Raw genomic sequence first — 26,120 nt, 5'->3', positions numbered from 1 at the left:
GAGTTTCTTTTAGTGTGCGTGAGTTTCTTATTCCATTTGAAAGAAATGGGAAGAATTAAGTAGTTCGGTACTAAACAATGTAAATTTTATGGAAATCTGTTCGCCAAACAGATTAACTCTGCTAATACTGAGATATAACGTGATACAACACTTGAATCACCTTCAACTACTCCAAGTGCTTCGAAGCTAAAACTAAGATATTTGGACAGAGGGCTTGGCAGTATTAATGCTGATAATACAGAGGCACCAACTATTGATTCAGGTTGTGTCATTGTTGAACTCTCTGCTGTATCTGAACTAATAAATAAAGCTTTGAAGTGTAAGGAATGTGGCAATAGTGGTGTGAAGGTAGTTGAGGAGATATGTGCTAAAAGAGATTGTGCATCAAAATAAAGAACTATTTGTAATTTTTGTGATTTAAGCAAATGTAGTTATACTTTTGGTATAACCAAACAGAGTCTGTATAACACAAATATTAAACTTGCTTATGTTACGAGGCATATAGGCAAAGGGTACAGAAGTGCACGAATTTTCTGTGTTCCCCCTACAAGGTGTGACAGGAAGAAGTAGCAATTAATAGTATGAAGAATGCTGTTCCGGAAATTGTAGGCATGAATGACAGCAATACATGTATGTCTGCAGCCCTGGATGCATCCTGGCAATGAAGAGGCCATAGTTCCCTAACAGGTGTAGTGACAGCTACCTCCTTTGAAAATCGTAAAGTCATTTATGTGAAATGTATTACCAAGTACTGTCATGGCTGTGCTAGTGGAACTGAAAATCATAAATGTTTGATTAATTTTAGTTGTTATTGTGGAGGGGTGGAATCTGAAGGTGTTGTGAAGATATTTCACAGGTCATTGGAGAAATATGTGTACATCTTGCCTAGGAGATGGAGACTCAAAACGGTATCAAAAGTTTGTGAATCCAAACCATATGCCGACACAAAAACTGAAAAAAGTGGAATGTGTTGGATATGTCCAGAAAAGGTTAGATACAAGATTACGGAACTTGAGGAAGAATTTGAAGGGAAAGAAATCAGCTGATGGTAAGTGCATTAGTGGACGTGGTTGGCTTCAAGATGAATAAATAGACAGGTTGTAGTATTATTATGGACAAGCCACAAGACAAAATAAAAATGACCTTGAGGGAATTAAAAAGGCAGTATGTGCTACCTTCTTTCATAAATCCTCCACAGATGACAACCCATGTTATGCCCTCTGCCCACCTGGCAGTGATCCATGGTTTGGCTACCATAGGGCTGTTACTGATGGTGAGACCTGCAACCATAAACATTCTTTGCCATACACTGTAATGGGAGTTATAAAACCCGTATATAGGGATATTAGTGACACAAGATTATTAAGAGAAATATTTATATGGTAGGACTCAAAATCCAAATGAAAGTTTCAACAATTGTACTTGGGAACGGATACCAAAAACTGTTCTAATAGGACTAAATACTTTGAAAATAGGTGGGCTTTATGCTGTTCTATGTTTCAATGATGGTGCAGTGTCAAGGATTAATGTTGTGGAACTGATGAGAGTGCATGGTGGACTAAATATGCATAGAGCTCTAATAGCCATTGACCGAAGGAGACTCTTCAAAGCAGAAAAATCAATGTTGGAAGCCACCAAAGAAGCAAGAATAAGAAGTATGAACAAGAGAAGAGAGGAAGAACAACACAGGAAACAAAATGAACATGGACCTGGAGATGGATTAGTGCCACGCAAGTTTAATAAAAAAAAGCAAGTTTTAATTTGAACTTGAATTATTGAAAGTTAAATTATTTCATGTTCTGGTACACTTTGGCTAAAAGCTGTTAAGGATAGAGAGCTGAAATTTTGTAGTGTCTTAAAACCTGCTTAACTAAGAAGTAGACTACTCTCCTGACTTATATTTGAAAATAAAATGCTTTTTTTGAAGAAAAACCCTGAATTTGTTTCCAAAATTTTTGATACGATCATCAGGATTTCCTTCCAGCAAGCCGGGTAGGAACTTTATGAATGATTTACCTCCATTGGGTTTCTGTCCTGGTATAGCTTTCCCTCTCCACTACATCCCATGATACTCCTCTCCTCTTGAGATCTCCCTTAACCTGGTCTGTCCATCTATTTCTAGGCCGCCCAAATGGTCTTCTTCCTGGTACCTCCATCTCCAAATACTGGCATGGAGTTTGAGTCAGGTGCATTCGCTTCACATGACCGAACCACTTCAATCTCAAAGCATGCATCCTCTCCTCTGTAGTCAATGTCACCTGCAGGTGTCTCCTTACAAAATCATTCCTGACTCGGTCTCTCCTAGTTTTTTGTAGAGCTGACCTAAGGAACTTCATTTCACATGCTAGTGTTTGACTCTCTTCTCTCTTATTTATCACACAGGCCTCTAGACTATACATCATGATTGGCAGGAGATAAATTTTATACTGGTCTGTTTGGCTCTTTGAGGGACTTCCTTGTCCCAGATTAGCTTTCGTACTTGGTGGAAGAAGCTAGATCCTTTTGTTATTCTGTTTAAGACTTCTAGTTTGGTACTTCCATCACATGATGTGATGCTACCCAGATAATTGAAGCTTTTCACACATTTAACCTTCTCCCCCTCCAGTATGATGTGACATGGTGTGGGTGTCCTGCTCATCTTCATTGCCACTGTCTTGTTCCTGCTCACAGTTAACTTGAATTTTTTAAATTTTGTGTTCCAGTAATCTAGTCTCCTCTGAACCTCCATTTCCATCTCTTCCCAAATGCCGATGTCAGCAGCAAAAACAAATGTGTTGAGATCTTCATTTTCTTCTTCCTTGATTTCTTTCATGATTGTGTCCATAATTGTAATGAAGAGTAAAAGGGAGAGCGAACTGCCTTGTTGAACACCTCTCTTTGTCTTAAACCATTTTGATCTTCCACCTCCTACTTGTACACTGCTCTCACAACCATTGTACAGCATCTGGACCTTTTTAATTAATGAATCGGGAACATTATGTTTTCTCAAACATTCCCATATTTTATCCCTTGGTACACTGTCATATGCTTTGTCCAAATACACTAATACTATTATCAAGTCCTTTCCTTTTTCCCAAAGCGTCTCCCTTAACTGACAGAGGGAGAAAATGAGATCTATTATTCCCCTATTACTTCTGAACCCATGCTGTTGTTCATATAATTGGTGTTCTAGAATTTTCTGCAATCTTTTTTCTATGACCTTTTCCAATATGTTTTGACTGTTTGATAACAGTGTGCTTCCTTGGTAGTTGGTGCATTTCTTTATACTACCATTGAACAATGATATTATAATTTTTGATAATCATACTTAATTTTTTTACCACAATTTATGACAGCACTGTCATTTCAGTAGTCTGCTTTAAAGATAATAGTGTAAAGAACTTACAGAAAAAGAAATAAATGTTCTACTTTGTTTGTATTTTGAGTAATGTGTACCTATGATTACATAAATAATTAGCGTGGTTTATTTCACTTGCAACAAAAATTACAATTAAAACAAAGTGTAAGAGCTAAAGCTATGGTTCATACATAAAATGGTCCCAAAAGATGTCTTAAAAGATGGTAAGCATTATTCTTTGAGTTACACTGTTCAGAAAACTGACAATTTTTTCAAGGTTTCTCCTGGTGGTATTCATGGACTAGTGCCCTTAAATTGATCACTGGGAATCAAACCCGGGACCTTGGTGTTACTAGCAGAAACAATAACCACTAGACTTTCCGGTCGTGTGTCCCCCCCCCCCCCCCCTGCGCCCCCTTTGATATTAACTGTTAATGTTGTGACATTAGAAGACTTGATAGGCCTTGTATCTTGCCCCCCCCCCCCCCCCCCCCAAAAAAAAAGAGAGAGAGAGAGAGAAAGGTGTCAAGCATACTGGAAGAGAGATACTTTGACAGATGAGGACACTAAAAAAATTTATTTGCACACATTCGAACAAACATTCGGCAAGATCATCTGCGAATGAAACAGAGGATAATAAATCAACTGCTGTGAAACATAGAGACATCAGTAGAGAAGGTAGTTCTATGGATACTGCCAGTGAGCTTCTTGAGTAAGCAATACTAAGCTGTGCTGTTCTATTCGTGTTCTAAGTGTGCACGTCATTCAGGATGTGCAAGACGTGTAGCCTGTGACAGTTCTCCACTTGTAAGAGTACTGAAGTGTATACTATTGCTACTTCCCCTCCCTGTTTGTTGGGCATAAATACAACGGTTCTGCCACCCTTGCCAGGTAATGAGTTTACTTTGGCAGTTAATAATTAAATGAACATCAGGAAATATTGACTTTCTTCATACACCTGTTTGAACTCATTTCCAAATACATTTGATTAAGTTGGCATATTCTATCGTGTTGATAATACTGTACTCCTGAAATTCTTCCTCTCTCTTTTGTAACTGCCTTTTTCTTAAGTGTAACTTCCTTTGCTGTGTCCATACAACCTGTGTTAAATAATTTTCTCTCTGATCTATGCTTGGGTATTCTACATTATGTAATGCACTGAACTTCTTGCTTAACTCAAATTTGTGTACCTCTTTCTTATAATTTCCTGCTGGATGGATCTGTTTCTTTCTAGTTTCTTATCTTGAGTACTGCTGCAGTGTGTGGCATCCACTCTGGGCCAAATTAAAGAAAGAAATCATTTCATTAGTGTGCTGCTAGATTTTTTAGTGATCAGTACAAGAGTGCATTGGAAATGGTCTGTGAGTGTTGTGGGAATCCTTGAAAGGCAGAAAAAATGTTTTTGCAAAATGCTGTTAAGGAAGGTTATAGAACATGCTTTTGCAACAGACTGAGGGAACACTTCTATTACCTCCAGTATGCAGCTTGTACAGAACAAAATAAAGAAGGTTAGGTGTCCTATCCAGACTTAAGAGGCAATCATGTTTCCCTTGCTCTGTGACTGAAAAGGAAAGGGAATACTAGCAGTGGTACCTAGTTCCTCCACCATGTACTGTTTAATGTCTTGCAGAGCATGTGGGAAGGTGTAAATGTATTCGTTTTTACTCTGCATTTTTACAAGTCTTCGCTCACTTGAAGTTCTAAAGTGGTGGAAGATTATTATATATGTATAGTTTATTTATTTTTTGATAAAATATAATCACTTTTTGTTCTTGCCAATTCTATATTTAATTTTTTTCTTATATAAGAATTTGTAAGTATAAACATGCTGTTCTTATAGGCATATTCTACTTATGCATGACCTCTAGCATTTTTTATTCCATTTTCCACTGAAGAACTGTCTTTGGGTTTTGATCTGTTTTCCCAGTGAAATCCTCCATTATCATCTTTCAGTGGGATTTTCTGTCATTTATCAGTTTCTGTAACTCATCAAAGTGATCTTCTACTTCCCCATCATACTCAAATGGCTTCAACAATTTGTGAGGAATACTTTTTGTTTACTTTTAAAACAAGTATTCCTGTTCTGTCCAAAATTCCTTCAGTGTCTGTAATATTGTTTCAAATTTTCATGTTTACAATAAAATGTACACCTGGAATTCCTCCTTGCTATATTTCTGTGTAGTAAAACATGACCTGTATTTTTAGTTATGTTAGATCCTCTTTTAGGCCACACTTCTGATGACCATGTTTATGTAATTTTGTTTAGTTTAACTCCAGCACCACTAGCCTATCTTTAGATCCTAGACTACTACCTCCTGAAACCTGGGAAGTTTATCTAAGAAATTGTAATTCAGTTTGAAGCAACTTGTTATGTTGAAATTCTTTCATTATTTGTTGCAATCGGTAGTAGTAAAAGAAATTCATTCATTATTTGTTTGCAATTAGTAGTAGCAAAATTTCTTCTGTTGACAGGGCACAACAGCACTTGTGGTACAACGTCGATCATCCTTATTCCATACCAACAACCAAACGAAAGCACAGCCAGATCCAGATGCCTGTCTTTCACCAGATGTAGTAGCCAACAATACTTGCTTGCTAATTGAGGTCATCAAAGCATGCTGTGCAAACCCAAATGGTAATACTAACTTAGTGTACATACATTTCATATCATTATTTCCTTTGTTTATTTTAATTTCTTATTCTGTTTTATACTCCTTTACTCATCTTCTGTAGCTTCTACTGATACTAGCGGCCCTTTTCAATCACATTTTGTACTGCCCTATTATTTCTGTGCCACTGTATGATCTGTTGACACCTTGCAATATCTGATAAATTTACTCCCTGTAATAAGTTTTCCAGAATTTTAACCTTATTTTGTTGTTAATACTGTTTATAGTCTTTCCTCTTAATTACCTCTTTTCTCTGGTAAGGTAGTGCATGTGATCGTTTTATTGTTCTGTGTATCACCTTTGGCTCTTGTCCTCATATTTACCCTCCTTCTCTCATTCTTCTACACTAAAAATTTCATAGGGAGGCTATGAGTGGCTTCAATTTGATAAATATGATTTATGGATACCCTTTGTATATTGATCAAATATAAAATGAGCATTCAAAACATAGAAACTAGTGTAGACGGAATGCACATAGCAACATGCATAACCCAGCAAACATAAGATTGCATTTGGCCAACTAAATATTTTCACATACCATTTTACACCTGTTTATCTTTCCACAAGAACAGTCTGTAGTTTCTATTTTTTCTGAAGTGCTCATTTCCCAACATAGTTCTTTATGGTGATTCAGTGCAGATATTCGTACACTTAGCTGATGAAGTATGTTGCCTGTTGTCAACAGATTTCAGAGTAATACAGTTTTACCTGCAAGACTGCCTCTAGCATGTACATGTTGGGTTACTGTCAGTGCAGACACTCACACCCTATGAGTATGTACTCAGGTTATTGGCTTCAGGAGTTAAGCTGACAATGGAGAGGAATAAACATGCACCTCAGAACTTCTCCAGTGAGAATTTCCTCTTCAGCATATTGTAGATGCCTGCCACCTACCTGTCTTCAACTTTAAGTAATTGCTCCCATTGTTGTCTATAAGCTTTTCATTTCCACACCACCACGAGATAACTACAACCATTCTCCTGTATTTATTTATTTATTTTTTCTTTTTTGGCCTCTGCTTTACAATTTGCAGAAGGCCGTTTCATTTCCCAGTGCTGCTTCCCAGTTGCTTTCTTTTTATTCCTTTTTCTCTTTTGGTATCCATTTTTCTGTAATCTGTGCTAATATTCTCAACCTATTCTTTTCTTCTGTGATTTGCAAACTAAATTCCCTCCAGGAGCATGGAAGATTTTCACTACTTAATATTGGAATAGTATGTGGATTCAGTTTGATAATAACTTTCATGGACAAATTCCTCTCCATACAAAGGCAATTAGTTTCAGTTGTTATTGCTTAGTTATAGGATATAATATAATTGCAGTGACTTTTGCTTTGTACATTGTATTGTAGCATTGAAAGAAAGAAAGAAATTAAAGAATATCTTTTTACATTTTTTATTGTGTCATGGTTCTTTACAGCAGTTGGTAAAAATGGTATGTTTGTTCACAGTTGCCAAAGCCCAGGATGGTAATCAACTGCCTGTGCAACATCCTATTTCTCTAGAGGCTGTAACCAGTATCGCCCTGCTGCTTGTAGAACTAATATCACCTGATGTAATGTACAATGGTTTGCCGTGGCCAGAGGAAGACTTTTGTAAAGTGACAGTGGAACGTGATCTACACATTCGACGTGTTTTCGAAGAGCGACCTTTGGCGTGGGTGCTTGCCCGCTTCACTGCACAGCACCGACCGGCATTGTGCTACTGCTCTGTGTTACTCCGTGCACTAACAGCCACACTACTTTCTCAGTGGAGTGGGAGTGGAGGGACGGAGGTGCGACGACCTGCGATTATTGCAACTACAGTACGCCTGCTTGAACTGATGTCCTTAGGCCAGCTTCTTCCACCACCACTGTCTGCTTTAGGTGACGTTGTGACACGTGTCCGCTCCCATGAGGTAATAGCATTACGGTACATCTCTTATTGGACCTTAAAAATAAAAATTAAAATATGTTACTAATTCTTTAACTGAGACGAGATAGTTTTCTTTTTGTATTTTGTTTATTTCATTCTGTGAATTATTTTTGTACAGTTTTATGTCTAGATTTATCAATCTTGTAAACAAGTTCTTAATACCTTACTTTATAGAACACTAATTGTTGTAAAAGAACAACTGATCATAACAAACTTCGATCACCCACAGTCATATAACAACTTTCTTAAGTACTTTGTTGGTGGTTCAAACTTAAATACACAAAACAGAGTTTTAGATTATTGCCCAATCTAGAAGGAATGGCAGTCATATGTAGATCATGTAATTCTTGTAAATTACTGGAATGAATTTAGGACATGTGAACTGCAGATCTATCATATGTGGTATATGTTCAAAAATATTTATATTTGACAAATTTGGAGTGCAGGGCTTCTAGAGAATTTATCACAGTCTATATTTTGAGAAAGGATTCTGCTGAAAAACTGTGTACCATGCCATGACAATTGATGCTACTTTGAAGTATGATTTAACTTACAAAGCTACTTGTTTCTGTGTTCCATGGTTCAATCACAATTTTCCTGTGGCTGCTGTAATAAAAACATTGAGAGGTAATGGTACTAATATAGTTGTCAACTGAAGAGACCAATTTCCAAAAGTATACCATGAATTGTGTAACTGAATCACTTGTACTATCTCCAGTATTATGCTTCACTACCGTATTTACTCGAATCTAAGCTGCACTTTTTTTCCTGTTTTTGTAATCCAAAAAACCACCTGCAGCTTAGAATCGAGTGCAAAGTAAGCGGAAGTTCTGAAAAATGTTGGTAGGTGCCGCCAAACTAACTTCTGCTGTCGAATATATGTAGCGCTACACAGGCATGCTTTGCAGGCACAAAGATAAATACTGGCGCCAAAACCTCTGAGTCAGTAAATAAATTTTAAAAAAAGGTGGAAGACGAGCTTTTTTTTCTCTGCCCCGAGTTTTGACCACTGCATTTTCATACATTTATCCAGTGAAGTAAATACAAATTCCGTATTGTTCATCTTCGAATGTAGCAGCATTTCGATGTACTATGAAAATCCGACTGGCAAGATTGTTTGGGATGTTTGTCAATATGGCCAACTCTACGTTCTGAATTTTTTCCTACCTGTGAGAAGAGATGGTTGCTAATAGGAACTTTTATGAATTGTGAATCACATGTAGTATTCTCTTCACCATAAGAATAATACGAATATAAACATTTTGCCATGTATTCTTTCATGTTTGCTACTACCTCATTTAAATCCTGTCTGCCTAATAAACTACGAAACTAGTGTGAGACAACAGCAAACGCGGAAGAATACACATATCATGTCATGTTTATATTCGTATTATTCTTGTGCCTAGTAGCGATACAGTCAGAAATGAAGCACGGAAATTGACTAGATTTTTAAATCTAAGATGACTCTAATTTCTGTGCAGAATGTAATGAATAAAAGAGGCGTCCGCAAAGATTTCCAAACGGCGAAAAATTTTAGCTAAACTCTCATTCAGAACATCTTCTATCATACGCAGTCTATTATTTGCTTCTTGTTGATCATTATCAAAGAAAGCAGCAGTGTAAGTAACAACAGATACCAGTCTCTTGCCATTGTTTTGCTAATGAGACAATTCCTCTCTTTTTTTATCGTAAGCGGCGGTAGTGCGCACAAAAGCAAGCCATGCCGCGAGCGGCGACAGGTCATAAACACACATTATCAGAATGCGACAAACAATGCATGACACAGTACAATAATGCATTTTCAGCTTAGAGTGACGTAAACACCTATAACAAAGAGAACGGCACTTATCAGATCAAAGAAAAATAAGCAATCGATTTAAACCAGACAAAGCATGTGAAAAAGGAAGGGCTCCCATAGAAATACGGACGGAGCGCCTGACGCATAGCAATGGCTACCTGGTAAAGCTTAACTGCTAAGCTTACGACTCGAACCAAACTACTGTAGCTGTATCGTCATTCATTCGACCTAAATTGTGTCTCATATTACAATGGACCAACTTTGTTTCGATTTGGAGGTGCGGCCTAAAACTTTTCTCTCCCTTGAATTTCGAGTCTCAAATTTCAGATGCGGCTTAGATTTGGGAAAATTTTGTTTCCTTGATTTCGAGTCTCATTTTTCAGGTGCGGCTTAGATCTGAGTGCGGCTTAGATTCGAGTAAATACGGTATTTATAGTGTTCCAGATTACTGGTTGTTCTGTTTTACAGAACAGGCGTATCTCCAGTGCCCACATTCTAGGATAATTGTGTCATTTTTTTGATTCTCATTCTCCACCAGAAGGTTATCAAAGCCTGTTCATTGATGTTAATGAATATTTCATACAATGTGCCTTGGTCATCAGTGCCCATATCGATGAAAAGAAGTAAAACATATTTGATAAAACAGTAAACACACACACACTCTGCTGTATAACTATCTATAAATATTGTAAATAAAAACCTGAATCTTTGTCAAACTTACATTAAAAGGAAAGTGGTACAACAGACAACAGTCAAAACTGTTAACACTGATTCAGTGACTGGTTCATGATGGACTACAAAAAAGGATGAACATGCCATTTGGAGACACACAGCTGATCAAATAGTGTGGGTAGGTAACTGGTTGACACACAGAACCCTAAAATTTGTCACCAATTCATAACATCATTTCAAAAAGTAGAGATTATGATATTATCAAGACAAATACCTCGTTTTAAAAGTAAGATATTGTCAATTAAATTATGAAACTACCACTCGGCAGAGAAGATAGTCATTTGTCAAAAGACGTGGTCCAATTCTTTGACTTGTTAACGTGACCTCTTTTCATCCGAGCGAGTAAAGTTACATCTGATAGGATCTTGTAGTTGGCTTCACTTGGTATAGCTTGTTGTTTTGTATTTCTGGCTGAACTGTGAGTTAGTAGCATGCAGTAGAATAGTACACTGCATTACAAAACATTTCTTAGTGGCTTGTCTGGCTTCTTTGTCAGCTTTCTCATCCCTGTGGATTCCCATATGTAACAACATTCAGCAAAACAATAATCCCTTATCTTCTCATGGACATAAGACTAGGTTGCCTCGCTATCGTGAAACTTCCCCCCCCCCCCCCCCCCCCACACACACACACACACACCGCCTCTCTCTAAAATTTTATATATACCCTGAACAGTACTTGGGCAGTCTAAGAATATGAGGAAGTATTTGTTTCACTCAATGACTGAATAGCTTCTCCGTATCCCCAACACTTGTTATAAGGCTTACAGATCATCTTTTGTTGTTAAAGAAAGCTATGTGTGGCACTTTACATTGATTTTTCATTATGATTTATGATGTGTGCTGTTCCGGATAGATGAGCAGATAGCTCTGAGGAACAATGCTTTACTAGACATGGTCTTATTGGAGGTGGCATGCCTATCCCTATCACAAACCTTTAGAATGATATACCAGTCAGTTATAAGGAGATCCACAGTTTAATCTGAACTCCAAACTACTGTGTAACCTGGCATTTTTCACTTATGCAAATCATTGCCAGAGATGAAAGAACTAAGAAGTGGCAGAAAAAAAAATTGTGAACCAGCTGAGGTTTGAACCCGAAAACCTGGAACCTTTGGATTTGTAGTTGTGACACTCACCCACACAAAATGTCTGTACAAACACTGAACCAGTTTCATAATTTTTTGTTAGAAATATTATGCATGTTGCTTGTAATCATGGCTGTCACAAAAATATTATGTAGTCCTTAATACTACAATGCTTTTCCCCCCAGGTTGTACAATTATTGCGAGACTGTGTGTGGAACTACATGCGTGACCAGGTGCCATCTCCTGCTCTTTTCACCCAAGATAGCACTGGACTTATGTGGAGGGATCCTACACTTTCTACACCTGGACCTCAGTATACCAGCACGCTGAGATTCATAATACAGAGCAATATAGAACAGCTTGGGAGCCTCCATGCTCAGTTGTTCCACACCACATCACAAGAAGAATAATAATAACATGCAAAAAATATATGTTGGTGCCTTCACTCCTCAATTTTGTAAAATGTTATATATTTTGTACTTATCTACTGTGTAGACAAAGTGTTTTGTATTCCTCTATCATTACATGAAAGTGTTCTACGTGTAGATAATTGGAAGTGTACTATAGGTATACTTAATATTTTGCTTACTTTTAATATATTTTCAACAATGTTTTTTTGTTTCTTTTAAAAATTCTTTGACCTGTCCTTATCTTTCAAAAGAATGCAACATTGACAGAGGTTGGACAACATACAAAAACCCGTAACACACAGACATTGCATTTTGTTTCTCCCTGTACTGTATAATCTCTCTGTATCATCAGTTTATGTTGTGATGTATTTATTGAACATACAAACTTCCAATGAAGGAGAATGGTCAGTGACTAATGCCTATTTGACCTAATGTGCCTGGCAGTAGAGTTCTTGGTAGACCTAAATCTGCAATCAGAGTAGTGGAGGAAAAGAATGAAGGCTTTCATGACTGGATGACATAGCTGCTGGTAAACTTTTTTGGGGTATAAGGCTGTGGTCCACGAAACTCTCATGTTCCTAACTTTTCATCCGGATTTGTGCCGGACATCTTCAGAGGTGTTTGTTCTCTGTTGAGTCTTGCTGAGTGAGAAATCTGGCGTCTGAGAGTGACATATATACTGTAGAAAAAGGGGCATGGCTAAAGAAACACAAAAGTCTTTGCCGACTAGGGTTATAGACAAATTGGCTGTAGCAGAGCATGATCTTCAGCCAGGAAGTCACAAAGTGAAGTTTTCTGAAACAAAAATTTTATCTACGATGACAAGCTATTATCCACAGCTATGTAGAGAAGCCATTAAAATGTGTAAACATAGGGATAATTTTAATAGAAAAGATGAGACCATGAAGCGTAGCAACATATGGACAGTAGCTCTGCAGAATCGCTAAACATTTTTTTGTCTGTGACAAGATGACAATCAGTAGTTAAGTTCTATCTTTGACAAGAATCATCTCTGCTTATCACGTGTAACTCCAACCATGTCCCTTTTTCTGCAGTATATATGTTACTCTCAGATGCCTGACCCGTCAGTTGGCAAGACTCAATTTAGGAGCAGCACCACTGAAGATGTCCAATGTAGTTCTGCTCAAATAGGAACTTGAGAGTTTTGTGGACCGCAGCCTTATACCTCTGGAAGGTTTACCAGCAGCAGGGGAGAAATAACCAAATTCACAGATAAACATGAGATGGCTAGTAGATCATTGGTGAAGTTAGTAAGTTTGTGCTGAACACAGTGCCTGTGACAACAGTTCAACAAAAACTGCATAAAATATAGCTACACATCTTGCAAATGAAGTGAAAGCACTGAAAAGTCTTCAACAGCCCAAGAAGCAAAAAGACCTGCTCTGCTTAGTAATGTAAACATACACTGTGATCCAGTGTTATGTACTGCATGATGTGTTAAGGTATGGGAAATGTGAATAGTAATCCCACGATCCCTCTGAAAGCAAAGGTAACTTAAGCCATTTTAGATGTTCTTTCAGTGCCCCAGTCATTTTTTTCAGCAGGATATTTATAAAGGCTCCATTCATATGGCTCAAAAGACCTAGGTTTATTTTGAAGAACTGAGGATAAAGCAGCAGGATTTCCTTGTGTTCATAATTGACAGTTCCTAATATTATCAAGCCATTTATTACAGACTTATTGGGGGCAAAACAATTAATGGCCAGGCATTCTCTATCAAAATCTCTCAAAGAATTGGAATGTACATTCAAAGGAATGGCAGACAGCGCATTGACAACCATTCTGTTGAGAGTCAAGGCATTATAGGCCATTTCAAGTGGCAAACATGTCTCTATCATACATTAAATGGATGTTCACAGTATTTTGTGCGTATTCAGGTATTAGACATCAGGATTTTATGGTTGTAAATATTGATTAGAAGTGTCAGCAATTATATTTCTAATGAAGTACATAAGCAACTGTCATCATAATATCATGCTAAAGAAGTCTTCGGGGTGCTTGAGAGGGTATCTGCCGCAGCATCCCAAACGAGATAGCGGCGTTTCACGCAGTCATTATTGCAAGTCATATCACCAAAAACAATCACTTTCTTAGCAGCAGGCATTGCGAGCCCAGCAGCAATGTACTCATAATAAAAGATTTAAGACAGACTAGCTATTATCACAAAACCCTATTGATACCTATCTGGATTACCATTAGACTAACTGAGTGAACCTCTTGGCTTGACTCAAATTCTCAATCTGAATTGGCTATTTTCTTCTAAATGCCAAACACTTACTTGCATTGGTTCTCTCACCTGCTTGTTCAGTGGGAAAATGACACACACAATGTCTGACATGAGAGAAAAGGAATGCCTGGTAAAATTCTTTTGAGTAATCAAACAACAGCATTTGTTCCATTTACTGCTCAAAATATTACTGCATGTAGTTTTCTGAGATGCACTTTTGTCTTCTGGACAGTCTTAAGAACAAAGTTGTGGTAAACTCCTTGTCCACTGCCCTTGAGTCAACTGATTTTGATAAAATTTGTCACAGTGTCAGAGCCACAGATCATTGTTGAAAAACGGTCATGTGATAATACATTGCAACAAGTAGTTCCTTAGTAATCTTAGCATATTGTTTCTTTTATGTCGTAGCATGGTTCATGCACTTTAACTCTAGTATACAACGAAGTCCTGAAAGGTTCATAATTAATAAAACATGGGTACTAATGTGAAAAAAAAAAAACTTGTCAATAAGACCTTCAGCTGTGAATACAATTGGTCTTAAGAATTTTGTGTTTAGATATTGTCGCTTAATAGTGAAATTTTGACGATTGTCTTTTTTAAAATATTGTAGTATCCCTGGAGAAGTTTAACTGGTTCTTAGGAATTTGCTATCTGACAACAATAAAACTTGCTACACCCAGTCCTCAAACATGATTAAAAGAATGATAGTTACTCATACAAAACAGGAAAATAATCTATCAAATGTGATATTGTAATTTGTTAGAACTAAGGAACCAAAACACAAGAGAATATTCTACAAAAGAACTTCTGCAGTAACAGAGTGATGCTATCTTTATAATCAAACTGTTGCACTGTGTTAATGATGCTGATAAATAGGATTTCATTTATCTACCCTGTCTTAATTTGCATCATGTTCTTTTGTTTTATTTTTGTGGAGTAACTCTGACATTAACACTAGATATGATTTTGCCTCCAGTGCCAGTACAGCTTCATAAGTACACTATATATGCCTGAAGTTAGTCAAGCAAGTAGATTCCAGATAATTTAAACTGTTGTTAGCAATTCTAGAGGAAGTCTTCTGATTCTGTAAACTGGATAAAGGAGACAAATGCATATTAGTGTAATATATATGAAACACCTTCAGTTACCTGACTGCATTGTGCTGCTTGCCTCCAGTGCAGATTAGGGATGGCAAAACCCAACCAGTTAATACTTATACCAGTATTTTAGTTCTGAATAACTAGCATCTTTTGTCATTTCTTTCGTCTTGGTGATAACAACATTTTTTTTCTTTCTAATAATAGGGTGCCATAGCAGCAGTGCTAATGTTTTTGGTGTTCAAATAAGACTTTCATTACAAATAAATAATGTTTATTCATAAAAATCAATTTCTTTGAAGTATTGGGTTATTACAGAAAATGGGGAAAGCAATCAATGCTATTTTAGTTGCAACAGCGACAGACACTAAACAAACATTACATAAGAATTGCTACAGAACTGGCATGTTGTGTGACCTATTAAATGATACATGCAGTGTCAAGACTTTTCCCCCACCTCACTGTCATCTGAGACATCAGTTGTGTTGTGCAGTGGTACCATCTCTAGTTTGGAACTAGTTTACAGAACGCTGTAGCAATGAAGTACAGTGTTCCATTTGGTTTAAAAGACTACAAATGGGAGGAGGCATAACAAACTTATGACATCATGTAAGGAGACTTCCTCATTGTTCCTTGGAAAAGAAGGTAAATTTGATTCATGTATGAATAATCTTATTGACATGCTATAAACTTGGGATAATAACAGAACCCTTAATTGCGTACATCCTTCAGGGTGAAAAAATGATGCCATCTGAAGTTATGATGCGGGAAAGTCATCAACTTGTGAACTTTCACTCTTGCCATTGCTGCAGCTTTCGCCATCTTTGCTGAAGGAAATGAGACAGATTTCTGCCACAGCATCAACCACATATCAGTCAAGACCTCCTCTTTCATTGTATCACTTGTTAGGACTTCTTCCTGTTCCATTCAAATATGAAGTGCAGGAAGAAGGACTGTTTGAATGCCTCTGTGCATTCTGTAATTATTTGAATCTTTCCTCACAACCCTTGTGTAAGCGATATATATACTCCTCCCACCTTACAGCTTTCCCTTCTTTGCTGAGTACTGGTTTTCCGTGTGAGCTCAAGCTATTCATACAGCTGCTTTTCTTTTCTCCATTGGCTTCTTTAATTTTCCTTTGGACAGTGTCTGTTCTTCCTGTAGTGAAATACGCTTCTAAATCCTTACATTTGTCTTGTAGCCATTCCTGCTTAGTCATTTTGCGCTTCCTGTCAATCTCATTTTTAGACATTTATTCCATTTCACCTGCTTAATTTGCTGCATTTTCATATTTTCTCCTTTCATCAGTTTGTAGACAGGTGGTGGATTTTGGGTGCACGGGTATTCCATGTGGCACCAGACAAACAACCAGAAATTCCTAAATATCTTTCTTATGCTTCCCTGTCATGATTGGTGGCATGTAAACTGTAAACTGCTTCCCAGGGCCACTGCTGGCCCAGTGTTGCGGCAGCTCCAGCTCCTGTGGTTTCAGGGTGAACTGCCTGTCGCGGAGTTGAACTGCGTTCCACCAACAACATTACAAATGAAGCCTCCTGTTATCATGGCCCCATACTGGTAGAACTGCAATATTAACGCAAGTGACTTTAGTACAAAATGCCTAGGTATTTATATGCTTTTGGGTTGCTCTTGCTTGGGCTTTGCCGTGCGTGTGACACATATGCTGAGCACTTTCTTCGCTGCCATTGTGGAAGGCTTTCACTTAGGTTCTGCTGCTTCAACTGTTTCCACACCTTGCAAGGCTGGCTTGCCTCACAACATTGTGATGGCTGAGTTATTTTGTGTAAGGCGTAACATCCACGTTTACCTGCAGCTGGCACTGTTGCAATGTGCTTCCTACACTGCGAATTTCTGACTAGATATGGTGGGTGCACTACACTGCCCTCCTCTTCAACAAGACCCAGTCCCTCGACTCACCTCAAAGTAGATTATCCTTATGCAAAAACCAAGAGTGACCAATTCTCTGATCGCTGGTCCAGTTGGCTCTGGTACACTTCGCCACCCTCCTCCCCCCTTCCCCTCCAAGATTACTTTTATTATTATTGTTCTCTTATGCACTACTTATTCTAAGCTCTGTCAGTTACTTTTTAGTTTAACTTACTGTTACGGTTCCCTTTGCTGCATCCTAGGCTCTGAGAGTCCACTCCACTGGAATTTGAACAGTTACCTGCCCTGGAGGTGAGCGTATTTTTGCGGCGGTGTACCTTTCCTCACCTTGCTGCTGCTGTCCAGTAAGGCATGTAGTTCAACAGCCTCCTTGATTGTTGGTTCGGATATTTTGTTTCTTTTGGACTACTTTCATCGTACTGGTTCCTTCTGCTTCTGGATGTTCTAAACACCGGATTCTGAAGACGCAGTGCTGTCCGCCGGTTCCACCTTGCCTGGGTTATTTCATCGTTGTATTAGTTATCAGACGTTAGGTAGATTTTGCAAGAGTGTTGGTCTGCATTTAAACTGTCACTAGTTTGAGTTGCCATCTGGTTAAGTGAATACAACTCGTGGCTGCCTGTCTCATCGTTTACGAAGTTGTGCAACTTTCTCAGTTTGATCCTTGGAGCACTGTCTGAGGCCCACTTCTCTCTTGATTTGGTCACATTGTGATGATTGTCTTTAAAAAAAATTTTGAATTATTATCGTTTGGGCCTTCAGCTGACGAAGACTTGAAGTTCTTGTTAATAAGGCCTTCAGCCATGAGTGTAACTTGTCTTAAGAAATTTAATTAGGCAAAATATGAAATGTTGATGATTGTTCTTTAAATATCTCTCGAAGAAGTTTAATTGCATCCCAAAAATTTTCTATCCAGGCCTTCAGCCATCTACCTGTTTTTTGAGTTATTACTATTGCAGCCTTCAGCCGACAAATAATTTGAATTTCTTGTCAATAAGGCCTTCATACGTGAACGCAATTGGTCTTAAGAATTTTTAATTAGATATTCTCTTTTAATAGTGAAATTTTGTTGATTGTCCTTTTTTAAAATATTTTAGTATATCTACATTTACATACATACTCCGCAATCCACCACACGGTGCGTGGCAGAGGGTACCTCGTACCACAACTAGCATCTTCTCTCCCTGTTCCACTCCCAAACAGAATGAGGGAAAAATGACTGCCTATATGCCTCTGTACGAGCCCTAATCTCTCTTATCTTATCTTTGTGGTCTTTCCGAGAAATATAAGTTGGCGGAAGTAAAATACTACTGCAGTCAGCCTCAAATGCTGGTTCTCTAAATTTCCTCAGTAGCGATTCATGAAAAGAACGCCTCCTTTCCTCCAGAGACTCTCACCCGAATTCCTGAAGCATTTCTGTGACACTCACGTGATGATCAAACCTACCAGTAACAAATCTAGCAGCCCACCTCTGAATTGCTTCTATGTCCTCCCTCAATCCGACCTGATAGGGGTCCCAAACGCTCGAGCAGTACTCAAGAATAGGTCCTATTAGTGTTTTATAAGCAGTCTCCTTTACAGATGAACCACATCTTCCCAAAATTCTACAAATGAACCGAAGACGACTATCCGCCTTCCCCACAACTGCCATTACATGCTTGTCCCACTTCATATCGCTCTGCAATGTTACACCCAAATATTTAATCGACGTGACTGTGTCAAGCGCCACACTACTAATGGAGTATTCAACCATTACGGGATTCTTTTTCCTATTCATCTGCATTAATTTACATTTATTTATATTTAGAGTTAGCTGCCATTCTTTACACCAATCACAAATCCTGTCCAAGTCATCTTGTATCCTCCTACAGTCACTCAACGACGACACCTTCCCGTACGCCACAGCAACATCAGCAAACAGCTGCACATTGCTATCCACCCTATCCAAAAGATCATTTATGTAGATAGAAAACAACAGCAGACCTACCACACTTCCCTGGGGCACTCCAGATGATACCCTCACCTCCGATGAACACTCACCATTGAGGACAACGTACTGGGTTCTATTACTTAAGAAGTTTTTGAGCCACTCACATATTTGGGAACCAATCCCATATGCTCGTACCTTAGGTAGGAGTCTGCAGTGGGGCACCGAGTCAAACACTTTCCAGAAGTCAAAGATTATGGCATCCGTCTGATACCCTTCATGCGTGGTTTGCAAGATATCATGTGAAAAAAGAGCGAGTTGCGTTTCACAGGAGCGATGCTTTCTAAAGCCGTACTGATGCATGGACAGCAACTTCTCTATCTCAAGGAAATTCATTATATTCGAACTGAGAATATGTTCGAGAACAAACCGATTTCTTGGAGAAGTTTAACTGGTTCTTAAGAATTTGCTGTCCAGGCCTTCAGCTGTCAAATTGTTTTTTGAGTTCAGCCGACAAATAATTTGAATATCTTGTCAATAAGACCTTCAGCTGTGACTACAATTGGTCTTAAGAATTTCGTGATTAGATATTGTCACTTAATAGTGAAATTTTGAGGATTGTCTTTTTTTAAAGTATTGTAGTATATCTTGGAGAAGTGTAACAGGTTCTTAAGAATTTGCTATCCAGACCTTCAGCCATCAAATTGTTTTTTGAGTTATTACTATTGAGGCCTTCAGCCTTGAGTGCAACTTGCTTAAGAATTTTTTAATTAGCCATTGTGTCTTAACAGTCAAATTTGATAATTGTTCCTTATTGCCAGCTTTATTTGCAATTGTTTCCAAATAAAGTGTAAATGATTTTTTTTAAAAAAACTAGCAACCAACGGTAACTGATTACGGCCTCGTCCACACTGAATCCTGCTTTCCCTAAGTACCATGTCTCAGACTGGGTCCAAACTTCATCTTGTGTTCTGCTTGTTGTACATCTAAACAAGCACTAAGCTTAGAAGAGTAAGTGCCACTGTGGTATCTGGTTAATTATGGTCAATGTTGTTTCTATCTGGTATTGGTTCTTCTTGTATTGATCCACGAGCTGCATCAATGTCTCCACGGAGACCTGTCCTTCCTATTTGTTAACAAGTTTGTCAATGGAATCAACTCAGGCCCTCAAGTCTGGTTCAACATAGTCATATTTGTGACTGGTAACATCTCCATAGGTTCCTCTGACCAATACGGTTGAGACTGTAAAATGACTAGACAGGTTATTCCTGAAATTGTGGCAGGAAGACAGAAAGAAAGTTGGCCCCACTGTTTCACACAATCTCCCATTTATCAATCCACTTCTGTCTAGCTCTAACCTTTTCACTGTCATGAGCTTTGCCTGTTTTAAACAACTGGTTACTATCATCACTTTATTGAAGGTAGAGTACAACACAGGCCTAGTCAGTTCTTTTTTGCCCCAGCAGATACTCCACTGCGCAGGAAGTCTGACCTACTCTCACTACCCTTTTCTGACAAATGATGACCTCACCTCTATAACACTTCTGCAACTCCACTTCTCCCATTTCTGCTCTTGTCCTCTGCAGTCAATAACAACTGCTACACTTTTACCTGGACAGAGTTCTTCAACATCTCCCACTTAACAGGATATGTGTGGACTATGTAATATTGGTGCTGTGAAAAGGAAATGGAAATTTGCACCTTTGCTCCATCAGTACTTGCTTCTATCGCGGCTAGGTTAAAAAAGAACAGAAGTTTTTATGGCTAGGGTCCAAGACCAACTTTAATTCTGATGGTAGTTCATTTTACACTTTCCGTAGCCTTTCCAGGTACTGACCTGGTGAAACAAGTTCCCAATCATCTTCGCACAGCTTGCTGTATAGCTTCATGCGGTTCAGATACCACTCTGCGTACTTTCCACACACTATTCTCCATAGACTGTAAACGTGTCATTACCACTACTTTCCTGTCCAATACTACTACTTCAGCTTGTAATTTCTTGATATTCTGGTTAACTGATTCTTTAACAGTTTTTGCGTAGCTTATTATTTCCCCAGTCAACTGGCCTATTAACCGAGTTGTTTAAAACATCTTTCTCCAAACTTGCGATTTATGTGGTGTGCTGCTCACTTGCTCCTATGTATCCTTTTACCTGTTGTTTCATTCTTCCCAACATGTCGTTCATCCTCTGGATGTCCTCCTCGTCAACTGTCCCAAACACAGTTTTCAAAAATCTGCCCCCCCCCCCCCAATTGAACCAAATTCTCCTCCTACTTGTATAAGGTATAATTTACAGAACCTGCGTCTTCTCGTCCCTCAACTTTTCATAAGCGCTGTGTATCCTCACACATACCTCTGTAACTCCTTTAAGCACACCCTTCCAGAAACTGTAGAATGCTTTTTGTAGTCACCTCATCTCATTCTGCATGTCGCGTGTATTAAATACCGCCTGTGTCACCCAGTAGTGACTAGTGATCACCACATTACATTTGATGCTGTAAAGCAAAGATTGTAAAATTTGAGAGAGAGTGTTGAAAAAAAGTAGAAGTTAATACCAATAGTCCAATCGCAAATTTCAGGCATTAACACTTGAGTAGATAACGTGGAAAGAAACTTTAAAGAGAAACTAGTAACCTCAGACTTAATAAATATAAGTAGGCTGAAGGAACAGGTAAAGGAGATAATTGACCGAAAAGTTGCCGCAAGAGTAATCTCCGAGAACGTATCTCCTGTCTTATCTTCTGAACTCAATGATACCAAGGCAGGTATGGATGAATTATGGAAAGAATTCAAACTTATTCAGGACAAGGTAGATAAGAGGATGACTACTCCTAATATGGTATTGACTAGTGAGGTAATGACGGATTTACAATGGGGAACCAATTCAGGGTTATCTAGGCAATTCCCTAAGTTTAAGCTGGATTGGGAAGTCCATCCCACTCATTTCAGAAAAGATTTAACCAGGCCTTGCCAAAGAATTGTGAAGATTCAAAAAAGATTGAATTTGCTGTTGGGTACCTTTTAGGGGAAGCCAGAGAGCGGGGTACTGTAATATCGAGAACGTATCTTCCTGGGGAGACTTCCAGAAGAAATTTAAGGAAATTTACTGGTCCACTAGTGCTAAAGTAAAATTAACATCATATTTGTGGGACCCGAAGTATTACAATAATATGTGAGGAACAATGAGAAAATATTTCGACTGGCATTTAACGCAGGCGAAGTACCTAGATAAACCAATGGAAAAAGAGGGGTTAGTTCGAATTTTAATAAGATGCTTACCTGTCTCTGCAAGGAAAGACATCTTGTGTAGCTGCTGGAAAACAGTAGAATTGTTGTCCTTTATGGATGCAGTTGATGCCTTAAATAAGGACCACAACGAGAGCGTACACCAAAGTGAAAATCAGAATTACAAAAGGAATAGTAATAATAATTTTTAAAAATGTGAGGACAACTTAGCTAGAGTACACCAGTACAACAGAAATAATGGCAATGATAATTATCAGAAGAAGCATCCACCTTCAAATTTAGGTCCAGTAACTTCGCAGGAATTTGTGCCAACTAATAATAGAGCACAAAGTAGTAACGTAGTACCCCGATTTGGTAACCAACCAGTGATTACTAATATGAGGAAAACACAGTGCGATCTGGATCCAGGACCAGGGCTCAGGTCATGGAGATACCCTAGGAGGCCTGGTTCATAATAAGTATGCTAATTTTATGCACAAAAAACCTACAAAAGAATGGTTGTTACTGGAAGAACCAAGCATGACTACCAGCAATCCACAATCAATAATAGGAGGAACCATGGAGACTTCTGAATTTAACATATTCATAGACTCAGAGAGTGAGTGCGTGTGTGTGCAAGTGTATACCTGTCCTCTTTTCCCCCTAAGGTAAGTCTTTCCACTCCCGGGATTGGAATGACTCCTTACCCTCTCCCTTAAAACCCACATCCTTTCGTCTTTCCCTCTCCTTCCCTCTTTCCTGATGAAGCAACCGTTTGTTGCGAAAGCTTGAATTTTGTGTGTATGTTTGTGTGTCTATCGACCTGCCAGCGCTTTTGTATGGTACGTCTCATCATCTTTGTTTTTAGATATACTTTTAATAGTAGAAAATATTAATAGGGATGTTTTATTTGGCCTAGACTGGTTATTAGAATTTAGCATCATATTGAATTTCGAGGAAAATCTTCCCTGCTTTGGTAAAGATGACAGTAAATGTTGGAATACTGTTTGTAACCAATAATTACATTGAAAGACAAACAACTGAATGTCAATGTTTACGATTAACTGCTACAGCATGATTGTCACCATAGATCGATAATGTAAATCAAATATCACATCGAGCTGACATAGAAAACAAAGTAAATGAATCTCTAATATTAACCAGTGAACAAAAACTAGATTTATATAAAATTCTAATGGAATATGAAGTAGTATTTTCCTATCATCTTGGTAATATCAGCGATTACATATGTAAGTTTAAAATCAAAGATGACACTCCATTTTTCTGTAAGCCATATCCAATACCAGTAAGTTTGAAAGAAGCTGTTAAGGAGGAAATTGACAAAATGATTGATAGCAATATAATAGAACATAGTTCTAGTGTCATGAATAACCCCTTAGTAGTGGTAAAAAAGGTTACAGGTGGTGTGTGATTAGTGCAAGACGCGTTTACATTGAATAAGCGTATAGAGACAGAACGAGACAGACCAATTAACATCGATGAATTACTATCCAAATTTGAAGAAGCAAGGTTTTTTTAGCATGATGGACTTGACAGTGGGATACTGGCAAATTAGGCTACATCCTGAATCAAAGAAGTATACAGTGTTTCTGTTTGATGGTAAATCATAACATTTCAATGGTTACCGTTTAGACTAATCTCAGTACCCATATTTATACGTGCTCTGGTTTAGGCATTAGGAAGAGATTTATGAAGTATTTAATAATATATGTAGATGATATCCTCATAATCTCTGCTACCTGGGAAGAAAATTGTCTAACCTTGAGTAAGATCCTGAAAAAATTTAAGGAAAAAGGTATTACAGTGAAATCGTCCAAATCGCATTTTGCGCGACGAGAGCTTAAGTTTCTAGGGCATATTGTAGGGGTGCAGCAAATTAGACTGAATTCTGAGTGCATAAAAGCTATTAAAGAATGTCCACCCCCTAGAAACATAAGACAGTTGAAGGGATTTATAGGAATGGCCAGATACTATAGACGGTGTATACGAGGTCAAGAACAGAGTGACCCAAGAATTTTATGTTTATTAAGAAAGAGAATACCATGGGTTTGGGATCAAGAGGCAAATGATACATTTGCAAAGTAAAAAGAGCACTGGTGGAATCACCCATATTACATCATTCAAATCTGGGTGAGCCATTTAAAATTTTAACCGATGCATCTGATTATGGTATCATAGCAGAACTTTTTCAAGGAGAGTGGCGTCTAGATAATGAAAATCATAGATCCATAGCTTTTGCTAGCCGTAGTCTTAATAAACATGAATTAAACTACACAGCTACTGAAAAAGAACTACTGGCAATAGTATGGAGTATCCAAAAATTCCAGACGCTAGTATGGGGTTCAGAAATCCATGTCTATGCAGAGCATCAAGCTCTATCTTTTTTAATGAGTATTTGGGTGTTACATAGTAGATTAATGCAATGGATGTTGTTCCTACAGGAATATGACATTAGGATACAGTATGTAAAAGGTTCTGAGAATATTGTACCAGACACTTTGTCTAGGTTACCAGTAGGCATGGAAGACTTAAAACATACGGAAGGACCTGGTGTAATTTTTGGAATTAATTTTATGACAGTAGAATATCCATACACCAGGGTACAAGAGGTGGCCCAAAGAATAACAGAAAACATCCATCATGATCCCTATTTTACAGGAATGTTTGGTATGTGTATCAGGAATTTCTTACCTCCTAATCAAGCAGTAAAGTGGAAAATTATAGGGCATAATTTGTTTTGGAGAGAGAGTATAACATCCCAACGTTGGCTCATTTGCATTCCAAAGTTAATGGAAGATGAAATTGTGTGGTATATTCATGCAGGATATGGACACTTCAGAATAAAAAAGTGTATAGCTCATATGAATAAGTTCTATTATTTTAAGAGGCTAGGACATAAAGTAGCATCTTTAATTAGGACCTGTGAAATCTGTCAGAAGGTGAGAGTAACACTCGTGTTAAATATGAAATATATCCAATTATTCCTAAATCGTTACACAATCTTACAGCAGCAGGTTTTTTTGGAGCGGTTCCTAAAGGAAAGGGAGGAATGTCATACATTTTGGTCATCATAGAGTGCTGGTCAAAATATGTTAAATTATATCCTATCAAAAGAGCAAATACACAGACGGTTGGTTATACACTGTTTGCAAAAGTACTTTCTGGAGGTGGGAAAACCAAAACGATTTCTCATAGATAATGGACCACAATTTGTCAGTAACAAATTTAAAGAATTTATAGCTTGGGAAGATATTCGTCAAGTATTAATAACCAACTATAACCCATCCTTGAATCTGTGTGAAAGAGTTATGGAAGAAATTGGGAAATTATGCCGCACCTACTGCCATGAAAAACATACTTCATGGGCAACGAAAATTAAAGACTTAAATGAATTACCACATTTATCAACTGGATTAACATCTTTGGAAGTAATAGGCAAGCCCTTTGAAGGAGAACCTCTCATTAAATGTTTTACTTGGCCTGGACATCTTACTGTGAACTACGAACTGAATCAGGAAATAGTTTCTAGAAATTTAGTTGAAAAGGTGTAATGAGAAAGCTGTAGAAACACAGTACGAGGTCAGTGACCTAGTCCTTGTAAAACAGCATCTTCAGAGCTGTGCCCTGAAGAAAGAGTATGAAGGACCATACCGGGTTCAAACGGTTATCCATCCCAAGACATTATTTTTAGTGGATCCTACAACTGGGTCAGAAAAAGGAAAGTACAATGTAAAGGACAAAAGTTGTATATC

At 38.0% G+C, this 26,120-nt stretch overlaps 1 protein-coding gene across 1 annotated transcript in view; it reads left to right on the top strand.

Annotated features, from left to right (window-relative positions):
• Positions 1-12,115, top strand: part of LOC126251642 (integrator complex subunit 5) — a 132,906-nt gene extending 120,791 nt beyond the window's left edge. The window contains exons 14-16 of the mRNA XM_049952194.1: positions 5,810-5,972; positions 7,456-7,901; positions 11,721-12,115. Coding sequence (XP_049808151.1) covers positions 5,810-5,972; positions 7,456-7,901; positions 11,721-11,945 — 834 coding nt within the window. The 3' untranslated portion in view covers positions 11,946-12,115. The remainder of the gene's footprint in view (positions 1-5,809; positions 5,973-7,455; positions 7,902-11,720) is intronic.
• Positions 12,116-26,120: the final 14,005 nt, after the last annotated feature.

This window comes from Schistocerca nitens, chromosome 4, assembly GCF_023898315.1.
Source record: "Schistocerca nitens isolate TAMUIC-IGC-003100 chromosome 4, iqSchNite1.1, whole genome shotgun sequence".
In the NCBI taxonomy this organism is placed as follows: domain Eukaryota; kingdom Metazoa; phylum Arthropoda; class Insecta; order Orthoptera; family Acrididae; genus Schistocerca; species Schistocerca nitens.
Note: the sequence above shows the minus strand (reverse complement) of the source record. Positions and strands in the feature narration are given on the sequence as shown.